This window comes from Corapipo altera, unplaced genomic scaffold, assembly GCF_003945725.1.
Source record: "Corapipo altera isolate COAL_440 unplaced genomic scaffold, ASM394572v1 48b, whole genome shotgun sequence".
Lineage (NCBI taxonomy): Eukaryota > Metazoa > Chordata > Aves > Passeriformes > Pipridae > Corapipo > Corapipo altera.
In genome coordinates this window covers 13,905,706-13,923,342 of record NW_020884884.1, presented here as the reverse complement: position 1 = coordinate 13,923,342, position 17,637 = coordinate 13,905,706, and the positions used below count along the sequence as shown (strand labels likewise).

At 55.2% G+C, this 17,637-nt stretch overlaps 1 protein-coding gene across 12 annotated transcripts in view; it reads left to right on the top strand.

Annotated features, from left to right (window-relative positions):
• Positions 1 to 15,733, top strand: part of SLC29A1 (solute carrier family 29 member 1 (Augustine blood group)) — a 34,185-nt gene extending 18,452 nt beyond the window's left edge. For 7 of the 12 annotated variants that reach the window (XM_027641513.1, XM_027641518.1, XM_027641512.1 and 4 more), the window contains 12 exons: positions 8,059 to 8,141; positions 8,630 to 8,711; positions 8,975 to 9,135; positions 9,379 to 9,518; positions 9,726 to 9,860; positions 10,031 to 10,128; positions 10,304 to 10,394; positions 10,513 to 10,601; positions 10,744 to 10,852; positions 12,178 to 12,263; positions 13,940 to 14,139; positions 14,726 to 14,837. In XM_027641513.1, the coding sequence (XP_027497314.1) occupies positions 8,113 to 8,141; positions 8,630 to 8,711; positions 8,975 to 9,135; positions 9,379 to 9,518; positions 9,726 to 9,860; positions 10,031 to 10,128; positions 10,304 to 10,394; positions 10,513 to 10,601; positions 10,744 to 10,852; positions 12,178 to 12,263; positions 13,940 to 14,139; positions 14,726 to 14,837 (1,332 nt within the window). In that variant the 5' untranslated portion in view covers positions 8,059 to 8,112. Of the gene's footprint in view, positions 1 to 1,651; positions 1,798 to 2,530; positions 2,554 to 6,243; positions 6,365 to 7,129; positions 7,278 to 8,058; positions 8,142 to 8,629; positions 8,712 to 8,974; positions 9,136 to 9,378; positions 9,519 to 9,725; positions 9,861 to 10,030; positions 10,129 to 10,303; positions 10,395 to 10,512; positions 10,602 to 10,743; positions 10,853 to 12,177; positions 12,264 to 13,939; positions 14,140 to 14,725 lie in introns of those variants that run through there. The other 5 variants (XM_027641508.1, XM_027641520.1, XM_027641515.1 and 2 more) reach the window with 5 other exon arrangements.
• Positions 15,734 to 17,637: the final 1,904 nt, after the last annotated feature.

Genomic DNA, 17,637 nt, shown 5'->3' with positions numbered 1-17,637 from the left:
CTACATCCCAGCACCCTAGTGGCCACCAGTGGCAGGTGTCCTCCTGCAGTCCTGCTCTCCCCCTCCAGTACTGCTCCCCAAGCAGTGACCTTGGGGTAGTCATGTGTTGCTGATAGATAAAGCCCTTCCCTCCCAAGCCCAGGAGAAGGCAGGGTATGGAGAAACATATATTACTCCTCTTTCATTCCCTGGCCATGGGACTCTTATCTGCTGGGGTTTTTTCACATGCATCCACCGAGTCCTTACCTTCAGACTTGTCTGGCTATGAGCTGTTTTGCTCTCATCCTGTTTTGTTGTGTGCTTTCTCTTTAGGTGTCTCACCTTCACTCCTCTCAGCTGCAGACATGAGGGGGAAATGGGGACATGGTCCTGTAGGCTCAGCTCATCCCTCTGACATGCTTTAGCTGCTGCCCAAGGTGTGGCCGACTGAGATACCATCTGTACAGACATAGGCGGGGATTCCTCTTGAGCAAGCCTGAGTTGACTGGGGGAAAGTACTAAAGCAAAAGAGATGCATCAGACAGCCATGCCCCTGGGGGTCTTACCTGAACTCTGCCCCAGCCCATCAGAGAGCATCCCTCTTCCCACCTGGCTGGGTGAAAATAAGGAGTGTCACCTGCCTGTTGGAGAGGCAGGCTGCAGGCAGGCAGGCAGGCAGGAGCCAGAACTGCGCCTTCTGCTGTGGCATGATTGGGATTGCTTTTGTCTTCTGTGCATGGCTGTCCTGGCATGTGGTGGGCCTGTGCCACCACTGCATCAAGCCCCAGGTTCTTCCATGCAAGGAGGACCCGCTCCCAACTTGGGGCTGCCTCTGGCTGCTCCTTGTGCTCCCAGCTGATTTTTACATTAAAGCTGTCCAGTTGTTCTCCACAGGGGTCCTGTAAGGTTTTCTCCATTTGGAAGCGGAAACATAGCTTCCTGCCATTGTCCTTCCCATTGCAGCCCCCAGGTCAATCCCAGGGGAGCACCCCTTCCCGCAGCACTCCCCTCCCCATGGCCCCTGGGCAGCACCTCCACTGGCCACTGAACCCCTGGGGGGCTTGGACCAGTCCTGTGGACATGGGCTGTGAGGGTCTGCCTGTGGCAGAGGATGCCGGGAGAGCATGAAGGTCTGGAGTGAGGCATCCCTGGGCTCTTCCCAAGTCCATGGTGGTCCCACAGGAAGCCATGGCCAGGTGTTGAGAGCTTGGTGTGAGCTTCTGTGCATGCCCAGCTGCCCCTCCCCATCTCCCTGCAGCTCCTGGAGGTGCTGAAAGCTGTCTGGAAGCACTGTCCAGGTCCTGGAGGTAGTTTGTGCCTGAGTTTGGAGATTTTGCAGCTGCACTGGCCTGAGCAAATCCCTCCCTCTGCCCTTGAGAGAAAGGGTTTTCGTTTTTCTTAATTTCCAATAAACTGAGTCTGAACCTAGCCCTAGAAAAATATGCCTCCCAAGAAGCAGGTCAGGGTTGTGGATTGGAGGGGACAGTCTTCTTCCCTGGAAGAGTGGCCTGAGTGGGTGCCATCAAGGAAAACAGCTTCTCAGAAGAGTCCCTGTGAATCCTGTCTCTGCAAACAGTCTCCTGAGATCAACTTATCTCTCCTCCTCTGACGCCTGCTCAGAAATGATGTCCCTCCCTTAGCTCCTGCCCCCCTGCTTCCTGCCCCAGGCACTGTATCTCCTCCTGTACCTCCAAACCACCAGCCTTGGAACAGGCAGCTTGCAGGGCTTTTCCTGCCTCTCCCAAGGATGCATCATCCCTGTAGTCCTGTGGCCTGAAGTGACCAGGAGCAAGGGGTTGGGATCACCCTGCCTTTCTGGTAAGCTTCTTGCTGTTACATTACAATGTCCCCCTGCAAGTGTTTGATGGGACACTGGGCAGGAGAACCCATCTCTGCTCCAGGGAGATTGTGTGGGTGCCTGGAGGGGTTTTCTCTGGCCAAGTACGAAGTTGTGCCTGGGCTTGGGCACTCGCCATGTGGTGAGGAGAGAGGTGTGTGGGTTCATTGTGGGCCTGCCATTGCTAAGGACCTCTCAATGGTGTTTTGCCAGTGATATGTCAGGGCTGGAAACCCACTCAGCAGCCCTGCTGGGGATGTGGATACCCAGGGCTTCATGGGGCTCAGTAGTGGTTGGAAGAGTCCCAGCTGCATCACCTGGGGTAGTTTTAGGACTGGCTCTACCCCGCCACTGCCCTTTCCCTGGTGGGATGCCCTTTGGGACAGTACTGGAGTCTCAGCAGGCCCTAGGGAATTTGCCGTCCAGCCGGATCGCTTTACCTGCTGGGGGCAAGGGCCCCCAGGGAGCCTCTCAGGGCTCCTTGAACTCTCTAGATAAGGGACTTTGCAGCCGGCTGGTGTGTGCAGTTCAAAACACACCGCAGGGCTCAGTGCTCCCCCCCCGCCAGCCGGCAGCCGAGATAACAGCGGGTGCTGGGAGTGGGGTCAGTATCTGCAGCTTCTGCTCTATGAGGTGTTTGCGTGGTGGCTGCTAGTGCTGCAAGCCTGAAGGCAGAGGGGGTCTAGAGCTGCCTCTCCTTTTGCCTGTGGAGAACTGAAGAGAACCAGGTGAAGCAGGTCAGAAATGTTGTCCAGGGACCCTTACTATGTGGGGTGAGGGTGTAGCACAGGGTGCCTTGCAGGAGGTTTGTTTTTCATTGGCCAAGCTCTGGCAATGCAGAGGAGTTTGTCTGTAAACAGCAAGGCAAGGGAGAAGGCAGAAATACCCCCTTCCTGCTCCCCTGCTAAGCCCCCTCCTCAGGATGCAGCCATGGGGCAGTGCTAGGGGAGCAGATGGCACCGCAAAGCTGTTTCCTGAGAGGCAGAAAGGAGTAGAATAATAGGAAGTGCTATCAGCTCACTGATGTAAACTGCTCACAAAGCACTCCAAGAGTAGGAAACCTGCTGCAGGCCTTTTGAGGGATGGGGGATTGGAGGGAGAGACTCCATAGCAGAAAAGCCAGTTGAAGCTTTTGCCTCTCTGTTCGCTCCACAAGAGCCTGAGCTGTTTCTTCCACCTTCTTTTGAGGGGCTTCTCAGAGCATCTATAGAGGAAAAGTTAGAAAGCAAAGGGAAACAGCAACAAGTGGCTCAGGCCAAGCAATGTTCCCCTGAAGGAAAGGGAGGGTGAAGCAGCTGTCCATCACGTGTGGCCTCTGGTCATTCACAACTGCTCCAGCCCCCAGGGACTGGGAGGGGGGAAAGATGTGACGTTTGTTTCTAAGAAGGGCTAGAGGGGAACTTCAGAGAAAAGCTGACTGCTGGATCTGTTGTGTGTCCTGAGTGTCTGTGCAGGGCAGGGTCTGTGGGCAAGGGAAGCTCCTGCCAAAGGGCCCCCAAGATTGGAGCAGCACTTCATAGGGACTCTGGGCTCATAGTGCCCATGCTGCTTCCCAAAAAGAATGCCAGCCAGCTTTCAGCTCCGATTTTAAGGGAACTGCTGGTCAAGAGAGGAGGTCCTTACATGGCTCTGTAATTAGTATGAAAACAGGAAGGACGGTGTAGGAGTCAGCAGTCCATTTTTGCAGTAAAAGGAGATCTCTGCATTGGTCCCATGTTTTTTCAACACGCTCGTGACCTGAAAAAGGGAATGAGCAATGAGATGTCAGGGCTTTGATGAGGTGATTGGATTACTCAGGTTCACAGGGACAAGTGCCAGCTAGGAAAGAGCACTGACAACAATTACAACACCAGGCAGTAGGCAGATGAAATTCAGTATAGATTAATATGAAGTGATAGATGAGGGAGGGAGAGAAAAGGCCCCAAATCCACAAACAAGACTGTGCTCTGAGCTGGCCACTTGCAGCAAGGCCTGGAGCTATTTCAGATGGCTTGGTGTGCATAAAAACACAAATCGAATCATCTTTGTGAGTGATAAAGCAGAAAGAAAGAAGGAAAGCCTTGTGCCACTCTTCAAATTGGTGTCTCACCCCTGCACAGTCCCTGTGTGCCCCGGCACCAGCATCTCTGGAAGAGCTAAAGGGAGCTGGGGAAAGTTTAGAGAAAAGCAACAAGGAGGACTGAAGGCGTGGAGCCATGCCTGAATGACTAAGTGAGCTAGAATTTCTGTTTGGAAAATGTGCTGTTGGGTGGATACAATCCAGGTCTGTAAAGCCGCCACTCCAATGTTCATCCACCCTTTGATGTCGAGGGTGAGGGAGCCTTGGCTGAGGCCCTGTGTCCAAGGGGAGCTGCTGCCCCCTCTCAGAAGCTCCCGAGTTAAAGGGGGAAGTCGTATTTCACAGAAGCGAAACCCGCCATGGGCTGCAATGCGCGCGAACAGCATGTCCCTTGCAGCTCAGAGGCTGGGGAACAGTTGGGGAGTAGGTCTATGCGTGTGCCACTTTTACCTTTTCCTGGCATCTGCTTTTTCCTCTGATGGAGACCAGCCTTTGAGCCAGATTGGCCTCTGCTTTGACCCCAGGTACCTGCCTGCCCTTATTTTGGGAGGGTTTGCCTTTATCTCAGCACCGCGGTAATGGTGCACAACTGCACACACTCATACTTCTTGTGAAATACAAGCATGTGCCTCACAGCTGGTGGCTGAAGGTGGAGGCGGGCAGGACGCTGCCCAGAAGGCTGGTTCCCTGGACCCCTGGCACAAGGTAGGAGGATCCGTGGGCAGCGTGGTCAGAGTTCAGGCACGCACTTGAAATCTCATGAAATGGGCAGTCTTGGAGTGTTTCCCATCCTCCAGCAGCATAATGGGCATCAGAGCTTCATGTGATTTACATCCCTGTGCGGGGTTGTTCTGTGCCTTCAGGTAAACCTTGAGGGGCCTCCAGGTCACCCTTCCTGCCAGGAGGACTCTGGTGTGCCCAGTGGACAGGCAGATGTAGGGGATGGGGTGTAGGTTGGTGAGGCAACTGGCCCTGTCCCATCTTGGACGTACTTGGAGGAAGTACTGACCTTATGCCTGCAAAGTGATCCCCATACAAGTGGTGTCAGGAGGACATGAGGTGCTTGCCACTGAGTCTGCTGGCAACCCCTTGGCTGGGGACAACAAGGACACTGCTACACTTGGTGTTATGTAAAGGGCTTTTCTTGAAAGAGCTGGTGTTTCTGGATATAAACCCATAGCATGCCTACATAGCACCATGGAATTGTTCTGGAGTGGGAAGCCAAGCATGCACTGTGCTTGCCTTCAGTGAAGGCATCAGGAACATGGGAAAAGGCAATGCATGGAAAGGGAGAGATGGGGAAGTGTCTGAAGCCGGCTGACAAATGTCTCCCTGCAGGTGTGGCTGTCCTGCAGTGCGGGTTTTTCCACAGAGGTTAGGCAATTTTGGTGACAGCTGGCCCTGCTGTCAGCTCCCAGGGCTTGGCTGGCAATGGGACTGTGTGTGGCCCAATACCACAGGTGTCACTTAGCATGTCACGGCCTTTGCGTGGCATGAATTGGCAATTAAAATTGTGCCATCTCTTTTTTGTGCCTGCTCAGAGGTGCTATCCTGTGATTTGTTAAAGCCACTCCTTGTGATCTTGCTCCTTCTGCTTACACATCACTTTTGTGGGGATAAGACAGACTGCTCTGTGCCCAGGATCAAAAGGGATGTCCTTATGCCAAGGCCCCACATTGCTCCTCCTTTTTCCTGTCCCTTAGGATGTGCAGCCACCAAGCTGGTGGCTCGGCTAAACACCAACAGACTCCTCTGGGAGTTGGTTAGAGCTGCGCTGCGCCGGCTGGAGAGTTGGCATCTGTTCCCATGTCCCATAGGGTAGGGCTGCTCTCCCCCCGTGGGAGCAGGGCTGCCACCTGTTGCTGGTGTTGGTTCATGTGACCTTTTCTGTTTTAGGGTTGTTTGTAACAGCCAGCGGCTGGAAGTGTTTCCTGCTGTAATGACTGCTGACCCGTGAACCCTTTGGCAGACACTGTCTCTTTGTGGAAAAAATTAGGAGGCACTTAGCAAAGTGAGATAGAAAACAAACATAGCAGGCAGGAGAGTGCGGCTGGGCAGTGCCTGCCAAGGAGGCTGGGCTCCTGACATGGGGTTGTGGGCACTCCAGGCGGAAGCAGGAGGAGGTGGGAAAGCAGCATGCAGGAATGCTCTGCCCCAGCACCCTCCAGAGTCCTACTCCGGTCGCTCCTGCCCCCCTCCTCCTCAACGCCCCCAGCTCCTGCCATCTCCTCCATGGCACTCTTCCCTTCCTCCCTTCCCTGGACGCCTGGGCACTGTGTGGTACCACACATTTGGGCTGTGTGCCAGCTGTGGTACCTGATACCTCTTCTCCTCTTCCACGGATGCCACTAGACCCATAGGGCTCCAGCCCGTGTGACTTGAGCCGGGACCTGACACTCTAAGAACAGGGGAGTGTGGAAGCAGGGGAACACGCTGCCTTCAAATACTCTGAACACGGGGCTTGCGCTGTCTCTGTCCTCTCTCCCCAGGTATGTCTGTGGGGTCAGTCCCTGTCCCTGTTTCCTGGGGCACTGATGTGACCTGGTGGGGGCTGAAAGAGGGGCCAGGGGTTTGTACAGGCAAGGAGCAGCATGTTGAGGGCTTGCTGGGGACCAGCTGGAGGAGCTGGGGTTCTCCTGCCTCTTTTGGGTTGAAATCTGTTTGCTTGGAGACAAGCAGTGGCCCTGGCGGGGTTTCCATGTGCGATGTGGTGGCAGTTTTGCTTGCAGATTCCTCTGCTAATCCCGGGCTAGGGCTTGGGTGTCTCTTCCCCAGAGGCACTGGCAGGCTGCCGCGAGGGGATTTTGGGATGTTTTCTCTGGAAGCCCGGATGGCTCACAAGGGCAAGGCAGGAGCTGTCATGCTCCCAAGCTGTCTGCATGGGAAGGGAGGGGAGCGGTGCTGCAGATGGCTCTGACATCAACAGGGTGGCACCTGTCGGGTTGGCAGGGCTCTCAATCCTGTGCAGGCGTACTGTCGTCCTGCTCTGGTTTTCCCAAGCAGCCAAGGGGCTTCCCAAATGCCTCTCCACATCCTGCCGGCTATGTTTTGGCTCCATCATAACTCAGGCTCCCCAGCCTGCAGGACCGCACCGCGGGAGGAGGTGATCCGTGTCCGGCACCACACGGGCACCTGTGCCAGGGGACGGGCTGCGCTGCCTTCAGTGCATGCAGGGGCTGGCACGAACTACAGATCCCAGCATGCTGCTGGCTGCCTGCCTCCTCCTCCGCCCCACCTGGCAGAGCGCAGGCAGGGATGCTGCAAGCGGCGGCAGAGCAGGCGGCCGGCGGGCATGTCCCGGGAGGGCCGGGGACACAGCGCCGGCAGCCCCACTGCAGGTGAAGCCCTGGGAGAAGTGCTGGAGCACCTCATGCGGCGCCGCCCGGACTGGAAAAGAACAAGGCAGGCCTGCGGCTTCTCCAGGGCGGTTAATCCTGCTTTGCCCTGGGAAAGGCGGGTCTAGGGAGGGAAGGTCCCTTCTCTGGGCTCCGGAGACTGCATCTCTGGGGTTGTCTGCCGGGAGAGTGATGCCTGAGCAGTGCAGGGGCTCGGCAGGTGGTGATGGTGATGGGAAAAAGGAGTGCTGGGTGCCTGGGAGGGGACAGCAGTGCCAGGAACGCCCTTGCCTTTTCAAGGTGACCCAGGAAAGGGCTGTGAGAGCCCCAGGGAAGTGGAATTGAATGGAAATGGGGGATTTGCATGGTTCTGGACGGAGAGGCTGCTGAATTAAATGTGTCTTTTGTGCTGCCAAGCCTCAGGCGTTGGAGGGAGGTGGGGAGGGCAGGGCAGGGGGGGCAGACACAGCCCACTGCGCACATGTCTCACTCACAGCTCCAGGATTGGGGACACAGAGCTGCAGGCTCACAAATCCTTTAAGAGCCTGCTGTGAGCAGCCGGCATGAGCAGCCTGGGCACCTCAGGAAAGCAGTTTCCTTTTGGAGGGAAGGCTTGATGTGCCCAGCCAGCAGACTAAGGCTATGTATCACAGCCCCTTGGCTGAAGGACTTTGAGCCACAGGTTTCCAAAACTCCTGTGCTGTGCTCTGATCATTTGCTGGGTTGGTGTTTGGCTCCCAGTACTGTGGAGCACTTAGCTGGCAAGATGGATTGGGGTTAAAACCAGTACTGCCCCTGCCTGGCTCGTGTCCCTCACTCTCCCATAAAATCTTCTGTTTGCTTTCCAGACGGAGAGCAGCAACAAGACTTGCTGGGACCTGTACTGACTCTTGCCACACAAGATGACAGCAAGGGACGGACCCCAAGATAGGTAATGCCGGGTTCTGATGTAAGGCGTGGGGGCACATCCAGGGTACTAGGAGGCAAGGGAGGACAAGGAGACCCAGCATCTGGGGGTACGGCCACTCCTGCATGCTCACTGGGCTACCAAGCTGTCCCTTCTCTCTCAGCTTTTCCATAGCAAATAGGCTGTAAACAGTCCCTTGTGCCGGGACACGCCTGGGGAGCCTGACTCCCTCCCACATCTGGTGACGTCTGCTGTGTATCTGGGTGCCACATGCTAAGGAGCAGCCAGCCTTTGTACCGTGTTGGGAAGGGCCTCCCACGGCCCCTCTACAGTGCTACGTCTCCTCCGGCAGCCCAGGCTAGCCGGAGCTGCGGGGCAGGGGAAAAAATATCATCCTTCTCCCTCCTCCTCCTCCTGATGACTCCTGCTGTGGGGCTAGGGACAGTCAGAAGCGATACCTGTCCACTACCCTGCCCAGCATTTCCCTCCAAACTGCTCTGTCCCCTCCACAGGTACAAGGCTGTCTGGCTGATCTTCTTCATCCTCGGCCTGGGAACACTGCTGCCATGGAATTTCTTTATGACCGCCAGGGAGGTGAGGGCTTCCCTCTGTTGTCCATGACACTAATTGTCCCCTGTCATGTTGAAGGACCATGGTATAGGTGTGTCAGCAAGGCACAGCGTAGAGCTTCTCTATTGGCATGCAGGGGATACCAGCATGTGTGACCTGGGTGGGACAAATGGCACTGAGGTGGCAGAAGGGATGAGCGTGGGTCGGGAGGAAGGATAAGGGTGGTCTGCGTGTGCTAGGGGGAGGCCTGGCAGAACCTCAGCCTCACCAGGCTCCTTCTCTTGCAGTACTTCATCAGTCGCCTTAAGGACCAGGAGGAGATGAGCCATGTCAGGAACCAGACCTCCCAACCCTCCTACCTGGAGTCCATGTTTGACAACTTCATGACTCTCTGCGCCATGGTGCCCCTCCTCATCTTCACCTGCCTCAACTCCTTCATCCACCAGCGGTGAGCCTTGCCCTGTCCTTGCCCCTGCCAGCCCCCATAGGGCTGCCCAGCCCTGGCCTGTCCATCCCTGGCCTGTCCTCCTGCCCCAGAACTGAGCCAAGCCACAGCCTGTTCAGTCAGGTCAAAGGCAAAACACCCATCTCCTGTTGTAAGGTTTGGCTGCAATTCCTACAGGAGAGCTTGGTCCCAGCCTCACAGGCTTTTGGAGGGGTGGTTTTTCCTGACTGAGACCCTCTTTTGCAGGATTCCCCAGCAGATTCGCATCTCGGGCAGCCTGGTGGCCATTGGGCTGGTGTTTTTAGTCACAGCAATCATGGTGAAGGTCCCCATGGACCCTCTTCCCTTCTTTGTCTTTACCATGATCAGCATCGTCTTCATCAACTGTGAGTGGAGCAGGGGGGGAAGGAAGGGGGCACAGCCCTATGGCTAGGGTTGATCCCTCTGGGAGGAAAGCATGAACCTCAGTGTGGGAAAGCCAAGGAGAAGGGGGGCTTGCGTTGCCCTGCAGGGCAGGGGCCTTGGCTCCCCACAGAGATGTGGTCCATCCTTGCCATTGGTTTCTCATTTCTACTTATCATTTCCCTTCACAGCCTTTGGTGCTATTCTCCAGGGCAGCCTCTTTGGACTGGCAGGGCTCCTGCCTGCCAGCTACACAGCCCCCATCATGAGTGGGCAGGGCTTGGCGGGCACCTTTGCTGCTTTGGCGATGATCTTCAGTATTGCCAGTGAGTAATCCCTGCCCTGCAGGTGACAGGGCCTTCCCAGAGGACTGCTGTCACAGGATTTGCTGAGGTCATGCTGCAGGATTTCATGAGAGATGACAGCAGGGCCTTACTCCTCTCAGCCCTCATCATCTTTTTCTTTTTCTCCCATCCCTCTCTTCCCGTGCCTTCAGTTGGTGCCCAGCAACCCGAGAGCTTCATTGGTTACTTCACCACGGCCTGTGTGGCAATCGTGCTGGCAATCTTCTCCTACATCATTCTGCCTCGCATGGTGAGACTGTTGTCCTGGTGGGGAAGGATGTGGGGAAATGGGACCTTTGCACATCCCAGCACAAGAACTGTGGCCCACTAGTACCCCACCCTACCAGCCTCCTGTAGAGGCTGGCAGCCCCTGGCAGCCTTGTTTCCGCATGCATGAATGAGTCCTCCATGCTGTCTCTCTCCAGGATTTCTTCCGATACTACTCCATGAAGGACAAGACAGAGTACCGTGTGTACAATGCAGAGCTGGAGACCAAGAGAGACCTGATTAAGAAAGGTGAGGGGCTGAGAGGAGGAAGAGAAAGGAAAAAGAGGAAGAGCTGAAAGAAAGAATGAGACAGAAGGACTGAATTAGATCTCAGTCTGCTAAGCGCTATTTGTGTCTCTCCCTGCAGATGAGAATGGGATGGAGCAGAATAACTCAAAGGTCATCCCTATCCACAACCCTGATGAGAAGCCCTCTGTCGTTGCTATTTTTAAGAAGGTCTGTGTGTTGCCAGCAAGCCTCACCCTGCCCTTCTTTTCAGAATGGGCAAAGGTGTAGGAGAGCATGGGGATAGGAGACCAGCCCAGCACTGGTCCCTTGCCCTGTGTTTGGTACCAGCATCTTTCTTTTGTCTGCCCAGCTCTGGGTCATGGCTCTGTCTGTCTGCTTCGTCTTCACTGTCACCATCGGCATCTTTCCTGCCATCACAGCTAAGGTGTCCACTGTCCTCGGAAAGGGAAACACATGGGGTAAGTGTGCCAGGGAGGGGGCGAGGTACGAGAAAGCTGGGAACAAGCTAAATGGGAGAAAAAAAAGTGGGGCTTGAAGTAGCAGGTATGTGTGGTGGGATGACCCTGGCTGGATACCAGGTGGCCACCGAAGCCACTCCAACACTCCCTTTCACAGCTGGACAGGTAGAGAAAATATGATGAAAGGCTCCTGGGTCAAGATAAGGACAGTGAGAGATCACTCACCGATTACTGTCACAGGAAAAACAGACTCACCTTGGGGAAAATTAATTTAATTTATTACCAATCAAATCAGAGCAGGATAATGAAAAATAAACCCTAAATCTTAAAATGCCTTCTACACATCCCTCCCTTCTTCCCAGGCTTAACTATATTCACAATTTCTTTGTGTGCTGCCCCTGCAGCAGTGCAGGGAAACGGAATGAGGATTGTGGTCAGTTCACCACACATTTTCTCTGCTGCTGCTTCCTCCTCAGGGGAAGGACACCTCCCACTCTTCCCCTGCTCCACTGTGGGGACCCTCCCATGGGAGACAGTCCTTCATGAACTCCAATGTGAGTCCTTCCCATGGGTCACAGTTCTTCATGGGCCACAGTTCTTCATGAACTGCTCCAGACTGAGTCCTTTCCTTGGGGTGCAATCCTTCAGGAACAGACCGCTCCAGTGTGGGTCCCTTGCAGGTCCACAAGTCCTGCCAGCAAATCTGCTTTAGCATGGGGTCTTCCACAGGCTGCAGGTGGATATCTGCTCCACTGTGGACCTCCATGGACTGCAGGGGGACAGCCTGTCTCACTGTGGTCTTCACCGAGGGCTGCACGGAAATTTCTGCTCTGATGTCTGGCTTCTCCCCCTCCTTTTCCACTGGCCTTGGTGTCTGCAGAGCTGTTTCACTCACATATTCTCACTTCTCTCTCAAAGTGCAATTGCACGTGTTGGGTTTTTTTTTTCCCCTTCTTATGTATGTTACCCCACAGGCACTACCACTGTTACTGATGGGCTTGGCCCAGCAGTGGGTCCATTTCGGAGCCAGCTGGCATTGGCTCTGTGAGACATGGGGGAAGCTTCAGGCAGCTTCTCACAGAAGTTGCCCTCGTAGCTCCTCTGCTACCAAAACCTTGCCACACAAACCCAATACAGTATGCCTGAAGGGAAGAGGAAACCACTGTGCATGATGGTTTGGATGCGGACACCAACCTAGCTGCGAGACCATTGCAGACTTTAGTGGGAAACTGGGAGAACCTAGACCTGAAAGACAGTCTCCGTGCAATTGGCATGAGGGGCTGGGGCATGCTGGTCTCATCACTGCCCTTCTCCCCTTTCTGCAGGTCTCTACTTCATTCCTGTCTCCTGCTTCCTTCTCTTTAATGTCTTTGATTGGACGGGACGGAGTCTCACTGCCCTCTTCACGTGGGTAAGTGTGGGGCAGGGAGCAAATGCCCAGGCAGTCTTCATTCCCAAGTCCCTCAGCCAGGGCCCTCACTGGGGCTGCCACCCGTGCCTTGGAGCAGGAAGGAGGTGCAGAGCTGACTCCCGCTTAAAGTCCTAAGCAGAGATTTATGGGTCAGAGCTGACAACCACAGTGTTGTTCTGTCCTCCCACCTCTCTTTCAGCATGGCTTGGATGAGGCTGCCTCCTCTATTTCAGCCTCTTTGTAAACAAACCTTCACTCCAGCTATGCGAACAGCGAGACAGGACGGCGACGGGGAAGAGGGTGAAAGACAGGGCAGCCCAAAATAAAACCTCTGGCCTCAGCATAGGACACAGCTGCTTCAAAGACCCTTGTCCTGGGAGCAGGGCAGAGCCATGCCATATGGGTTACAGAGCTGTCCCCTGCCACATCCCCTTGCTTTCATCTCCCCAGGCTGGGTGAGGAAGGGGGCTGTCCTGTCTGGGTCTTTTCCTGCCCCTTCGCCCACTCTCCAAGCACCATTTCCCCCGTATTGTTCAAGCTGTTTGTTTAGAGAAGGTCTTCAGGACCATGTGCCATAGGGTCTGCCCAGGCCTGACTTCCCTGCAGCCTGGAGCTGCTTCTCCCCTGGCCATCACTGCTGGCTGCCCTTGGCCTTGGCCATGAGCCGCCTTGCCTGGTGTCCAGGCCGCAGCCTCTGTGGTGGGATGATCCAGCAGGAGATGTTTCCAAAACAAGTGTGTGGAAAGTCTGACTGCATGTGGTTCGGGCCTCATTTCCCTGGTTGGGGCCCCACTCACTCCCTTTCTCCTCCTCAAACAGGAGAGGCAGCTGTTGTCACCATTTTGCCCCATAGGCATGGCAGCTGGCCTAACCTCAGCTTCCTCCTGTGCTCATGAAGTGTCCTGTGGCCACACCAGCCCAGCAGCTTCCAAAGCAGCTGGAGGGTCTCTTCTGACCTCAAACCAGTGGGCCCTGTGATCTGCAACCCTGGCACCTCACTGAGAGGACCCCAGACAGAACCAGGCACGTCTCATGCCAGGGGCTGCCTTGGTCCCAGCTGCAGGGACAACACAGCGGGATGGTGTCTCCTTGTTTGTCCCAGTCTCAGTTGTCCAGGAACTCTGGTAGGATCCAAGGAGACTGTAACTTGGTCCATGAGTTTCCCACCACATTCCAAAACAACCCCAGCATAATCCCTTTCCCAGATTGCTGGATCTTGCCCCACTTGGCTGGGGGATGGCGTAGGAGGCTGAAGAGCTGGTTAAAGCCCAGTTTGCAGACACTAAAGTGCCAGAAGGGACTTACCTCAGCCAGCCTTGTCCTGCACAGTGGTTCACTGCATGAGTGTGCACAAGGCTCTCCTGCCTGTGTGCCCATTGCCAGCAAGGGCTTAGCAGTCACCCATAGACCCAGCTCAGTATTTTAGCCCTAGTGCTGCTGCTCTCCAAGTTGTCTGGGACAGGGCTTCCAGACCAGGCAGGACCTCCTTACCACAGCAGGTGGTGATGCTGAGACTTCTTGTAGCAGAGAAAGTCTCTCAGCAACTTTTCCATCTCAGCGGCTCCTTTGCAGCCCTGGCACAGTAGGGACAGCCTCTGTATAGCTCCTGCCGGCATGCCATGGGTATGGGGAATGCCCACTCCTCAGCTGCTCAGGTACCTGTGTTTTTCTCCCAGCCTGGGAAGGACAGCTGCCTCCTGCCAGTGATGGTGGTCCTCCGTGTCATCTTTGTCCCTCTTTTCATGCTGTGCAACGTGCAACCCCGTTACTACCTGCCTGTGGTGTTCTCTCATGACGCCTGGTACATCATCTTCATGATCTTCTTCTCCATCTCCAATGGCTACCTGGCCAGCCTCTGCATGTGCTTCGGGCCCAAGTGAGTAGGTGCTGGGGATGAGGGAAGGGTTGGTTACACCCCCAGATGACAGTTCGGCATGACTCCTGGAGTCTAGCTCTGCCCAGCTCTGGCATCTGGAGAAGGGGCCACAGGCACAGAAGGGAATTGGCACTACCCCCAGTATCCCATCTCCCAGGCTTGTGCCTCTGTATTCTAGAGATGAGGAAGCTATTTGGGCTCTCCGTTTTCCCCACTTGCCATGCAGGGGAAGGGACCGGATGCAGCAGGGATCTGGAGGGGAGCAAAGTGTGGCACAGCACCCACAGCAGGGTGAGCAGCCTTGCCCAGCACAGGTGGCATGAGGAGCCCAGCTGGGGCTCAGCCAGGCAGGATGCAGTGCACAGTGGCAGGAGTTGGAGAGGGTTATCCCTGGTGCTGGGAGCTTCGGGGTTGCCTGCCTGATGCACTTTTTCTGTATGAGTCTGCAGTGTGGAGACAGGCTCTTGGAGCAAGGTCGATTTGCTTTTGGTGTTCCTCTACTGCAGAGGAGCCTCCCATCTCCACTGAACAGAAGGGCATGGGGCACGCATCCTGAGGATGGATCTGACACCTGTTTCTCCCCTAGGAAAGTGCTTGTGCATGAAGCAGAGACAGCTGGAGCTGTCATGGCCTTTTTCCTGTCGCTGGGCTTGGCCCTAGGAGCCGCAGTCTCCTTTCTGTTTCGAATCCTCATCTAGCAGAGGCACACAGAGGGTGCAGGGACACCAAGAGATGGCTCCGCATCCTCCTCCGAGGCCCTGGACACCTCAGCACTGTGGGAAAATAACACCTCATGCCTGTCCCTGCCAAATCACACTGCCACAGCAGACGTTACACCAGGGATGGTTCCACTCCTGCAGGGTTGGCCTGGCTCCTGCCATGCTCGGCTGTGTGACGCCTTCAGGCCTACGTGCCTTCTCCTTCCCCATGCTGTGTGTGTTGTAAGACCCCCAGGATCTCACAGAGGTCCACCTGCCTCCCACGCTGCGTAACTTCCCCAGCTCAAGGCCAGAAGCCATTTTCAGCCTCTTCCTCTCTGACAGAGTGGAAGGCTGGTATCCAGTGTTATTCCTTCTCTTGCCCCCGTCCCCAATGCACCTAGAGACTTGCTCTCCTCTCCTCTCTTCCAAGGGGCCTGGAAATATCCCACACCCCTTCTCTTGCCGGTAAGACTTGAGAACAGGGAGGAGAGCCCCAGCCACCCTCACTATCCCTGCTCTCTGCTAGACGCACATCCCTCTGTGAAGTGGTATCCCAGGGGCATAGACATCTGTGTCCTGCCCACATAAAGACCCAATACCGTGGCCAGGCTGAGGGAGGAGGAGGTCTCCACACCCCACCTTCTCCCACTCTCCTTGCCTCTATTCCCTTTTGTGTTGGTTTTTTTTTTTTTTTGTGATTCTGCCATTGTTTTTCAGCCTCCTGGTTGTATGACAGGAGGTCCCACTGTGGGCTGCAAGAAGAGGCAGCAACTAACTCCCTTCCCACCAAGGCTGCAGGGGGGGAGCCTCACCTCTCCCTTGGCTTTCCTGTCCCTTGTCTGTGTAAATGTGTCTGTACAGTTGCCGTTTTCTATAAAAAGACCAAAACATTCCTTTGGGGGTGTGTGTGTCTCCATTGCCACAGGGGAGAGGGGCTGTGGAGGTGGAAGGGCTGAAGGGAGCAGGCACCACCATTTCCTGGGCATCCTAGGGTGCTGTGCCAGAATCAGATGTGGAAGTGTTGTGTGCATCCCTTGCACAGTCAGGACCAGCTGCAAGGACACAGACAGTGTGGGGGATCATTGAACCATGGAATCATAGAATGGTTTGGGTTGGAAGGGACCTTAAAAAGAGCATGAAGTTCCAACCCCCTGCCTTGGGCAGGGACACCTTTCACTAGGCCAGGTTCTCAGAGCTCCATCCAGCCTGGCCTTGAACACCTCAAGGAATGAGGCATGCACAGCTTCCCTGAGCAACCTGTTCCAGTGCCTCGCCACACTCAGTAAAGAATTTTTTCCCCAATATTTAATATAAACCTACTCTCTTTTAGTTTAATCCATTCCCCCCTGTCCTGTCACTACATGTCCTTATAAAAAGTCCTTCTCCATCTTTCTTGTAGGTTTCCTTCAAGTATTGGAAGGCCACAATTAGGTCACCCTGAAGCCACCTCTTCTCCAGGCTGAACAATTCCAATTCTCTCAACCTTTCCTTGTAGGAGAGGTGCTCCATCCCTCTAATCATATTGGTGGCCCTCCTCTGGACTCACTCCAACAGGTCCATGTCCTTACTGTGCAGGGACCCCAGAGATGAATGCAGCACTCCAGGTAGGATCTCATGAGAGAGTAGAGGGGCAGCATCACCTTCCTCAACCTGCTGGCCACACTGCTTTTGATGCAGCCCAGGACACAATTGGGTTTCTGGGCTGCAAGTGCACATTGCTAGCTCATGTCCAGCCTCTTATCCCCAGGGATGCTGCCCTCAGGGTACACCAAGGGACCACCAGCACCTCTGATAAGGAGGAGATTCACCTGCACATTTTGGGGTGCTATGATCTGCAGCACACCCACCTGGGAGCTTTCCTTGTGCCTGGGAACAGCCAGAGTGCCACCTCCTGATCCTGGCGGGGAACTACAAGAGCCTGCCAGCGGGACTCCCCCCTCCCTCTGGCCCACATCATTCACAGCCATCACCTCCTCGGCATCCCCAGGCATCAGAAACTGGGGCTCGGGCACCCTGATCCCACTTCCAGCTTCCTTTGCTAGTCAGGCCTGTGTGCCCATAGCCTCAACATAGAATCACAGGATTGGAAGAGAACACAGTGGGTCACCTGGTCCAACCTCCCTGCTCAAGCAGGGTTATCCTAGAGCACATGGCACAGGATTGCGTTTAGATGGTTCTTGAATATTTGCAGTGAGGGAGACCCCACAACCCCTCTGGGTAATCTGTGCCCTTGCTCAGTCATCTGCACAGTAAAGAAGTTCTTCCTCAAGTTCAGTGCAACTTCCCGTGCATCAGTTTCTGCCCATTGCCCCTTGTCCTACTGCTCAGTACCACCGAGCAGAGCCTGGATCCCTCCTCTTGGCACCCTCCTTTCGGATATTTATACACACATTGATGAGGCCCCCCGTCACTCATCTCTTCTCGAACTGAGCAGACCCATTTCGCTCAGCCTTTCCTCACAAGAGATGTTCCAATCCCCTCATCATCTTTGTTGCCCTCCACTGGACCTGCTCCAGCAACTCCATGTCTCTCTTTTACCAAGGAGCCCAGAACTGAATACGGCACTCCAGATACAGGGATGATAAGACTTATCTTACTGCTTCCCTCAGACCCTGGAAATACAGCCTATCCAAACTGGTTTGCAATGGGGACACGGACCTGCCAGGCGCTCCAGCCCTGACACTTCCCGTCCCCTCCCTCTTGTCCCCTCCCTTCTCATCCTCTGGGCTCCAGTGCATCCCGCCTCAGGACGGCTGAGCTACACGGCCCACGGCCTTAAGGGGGGCTGCAGGAAGCA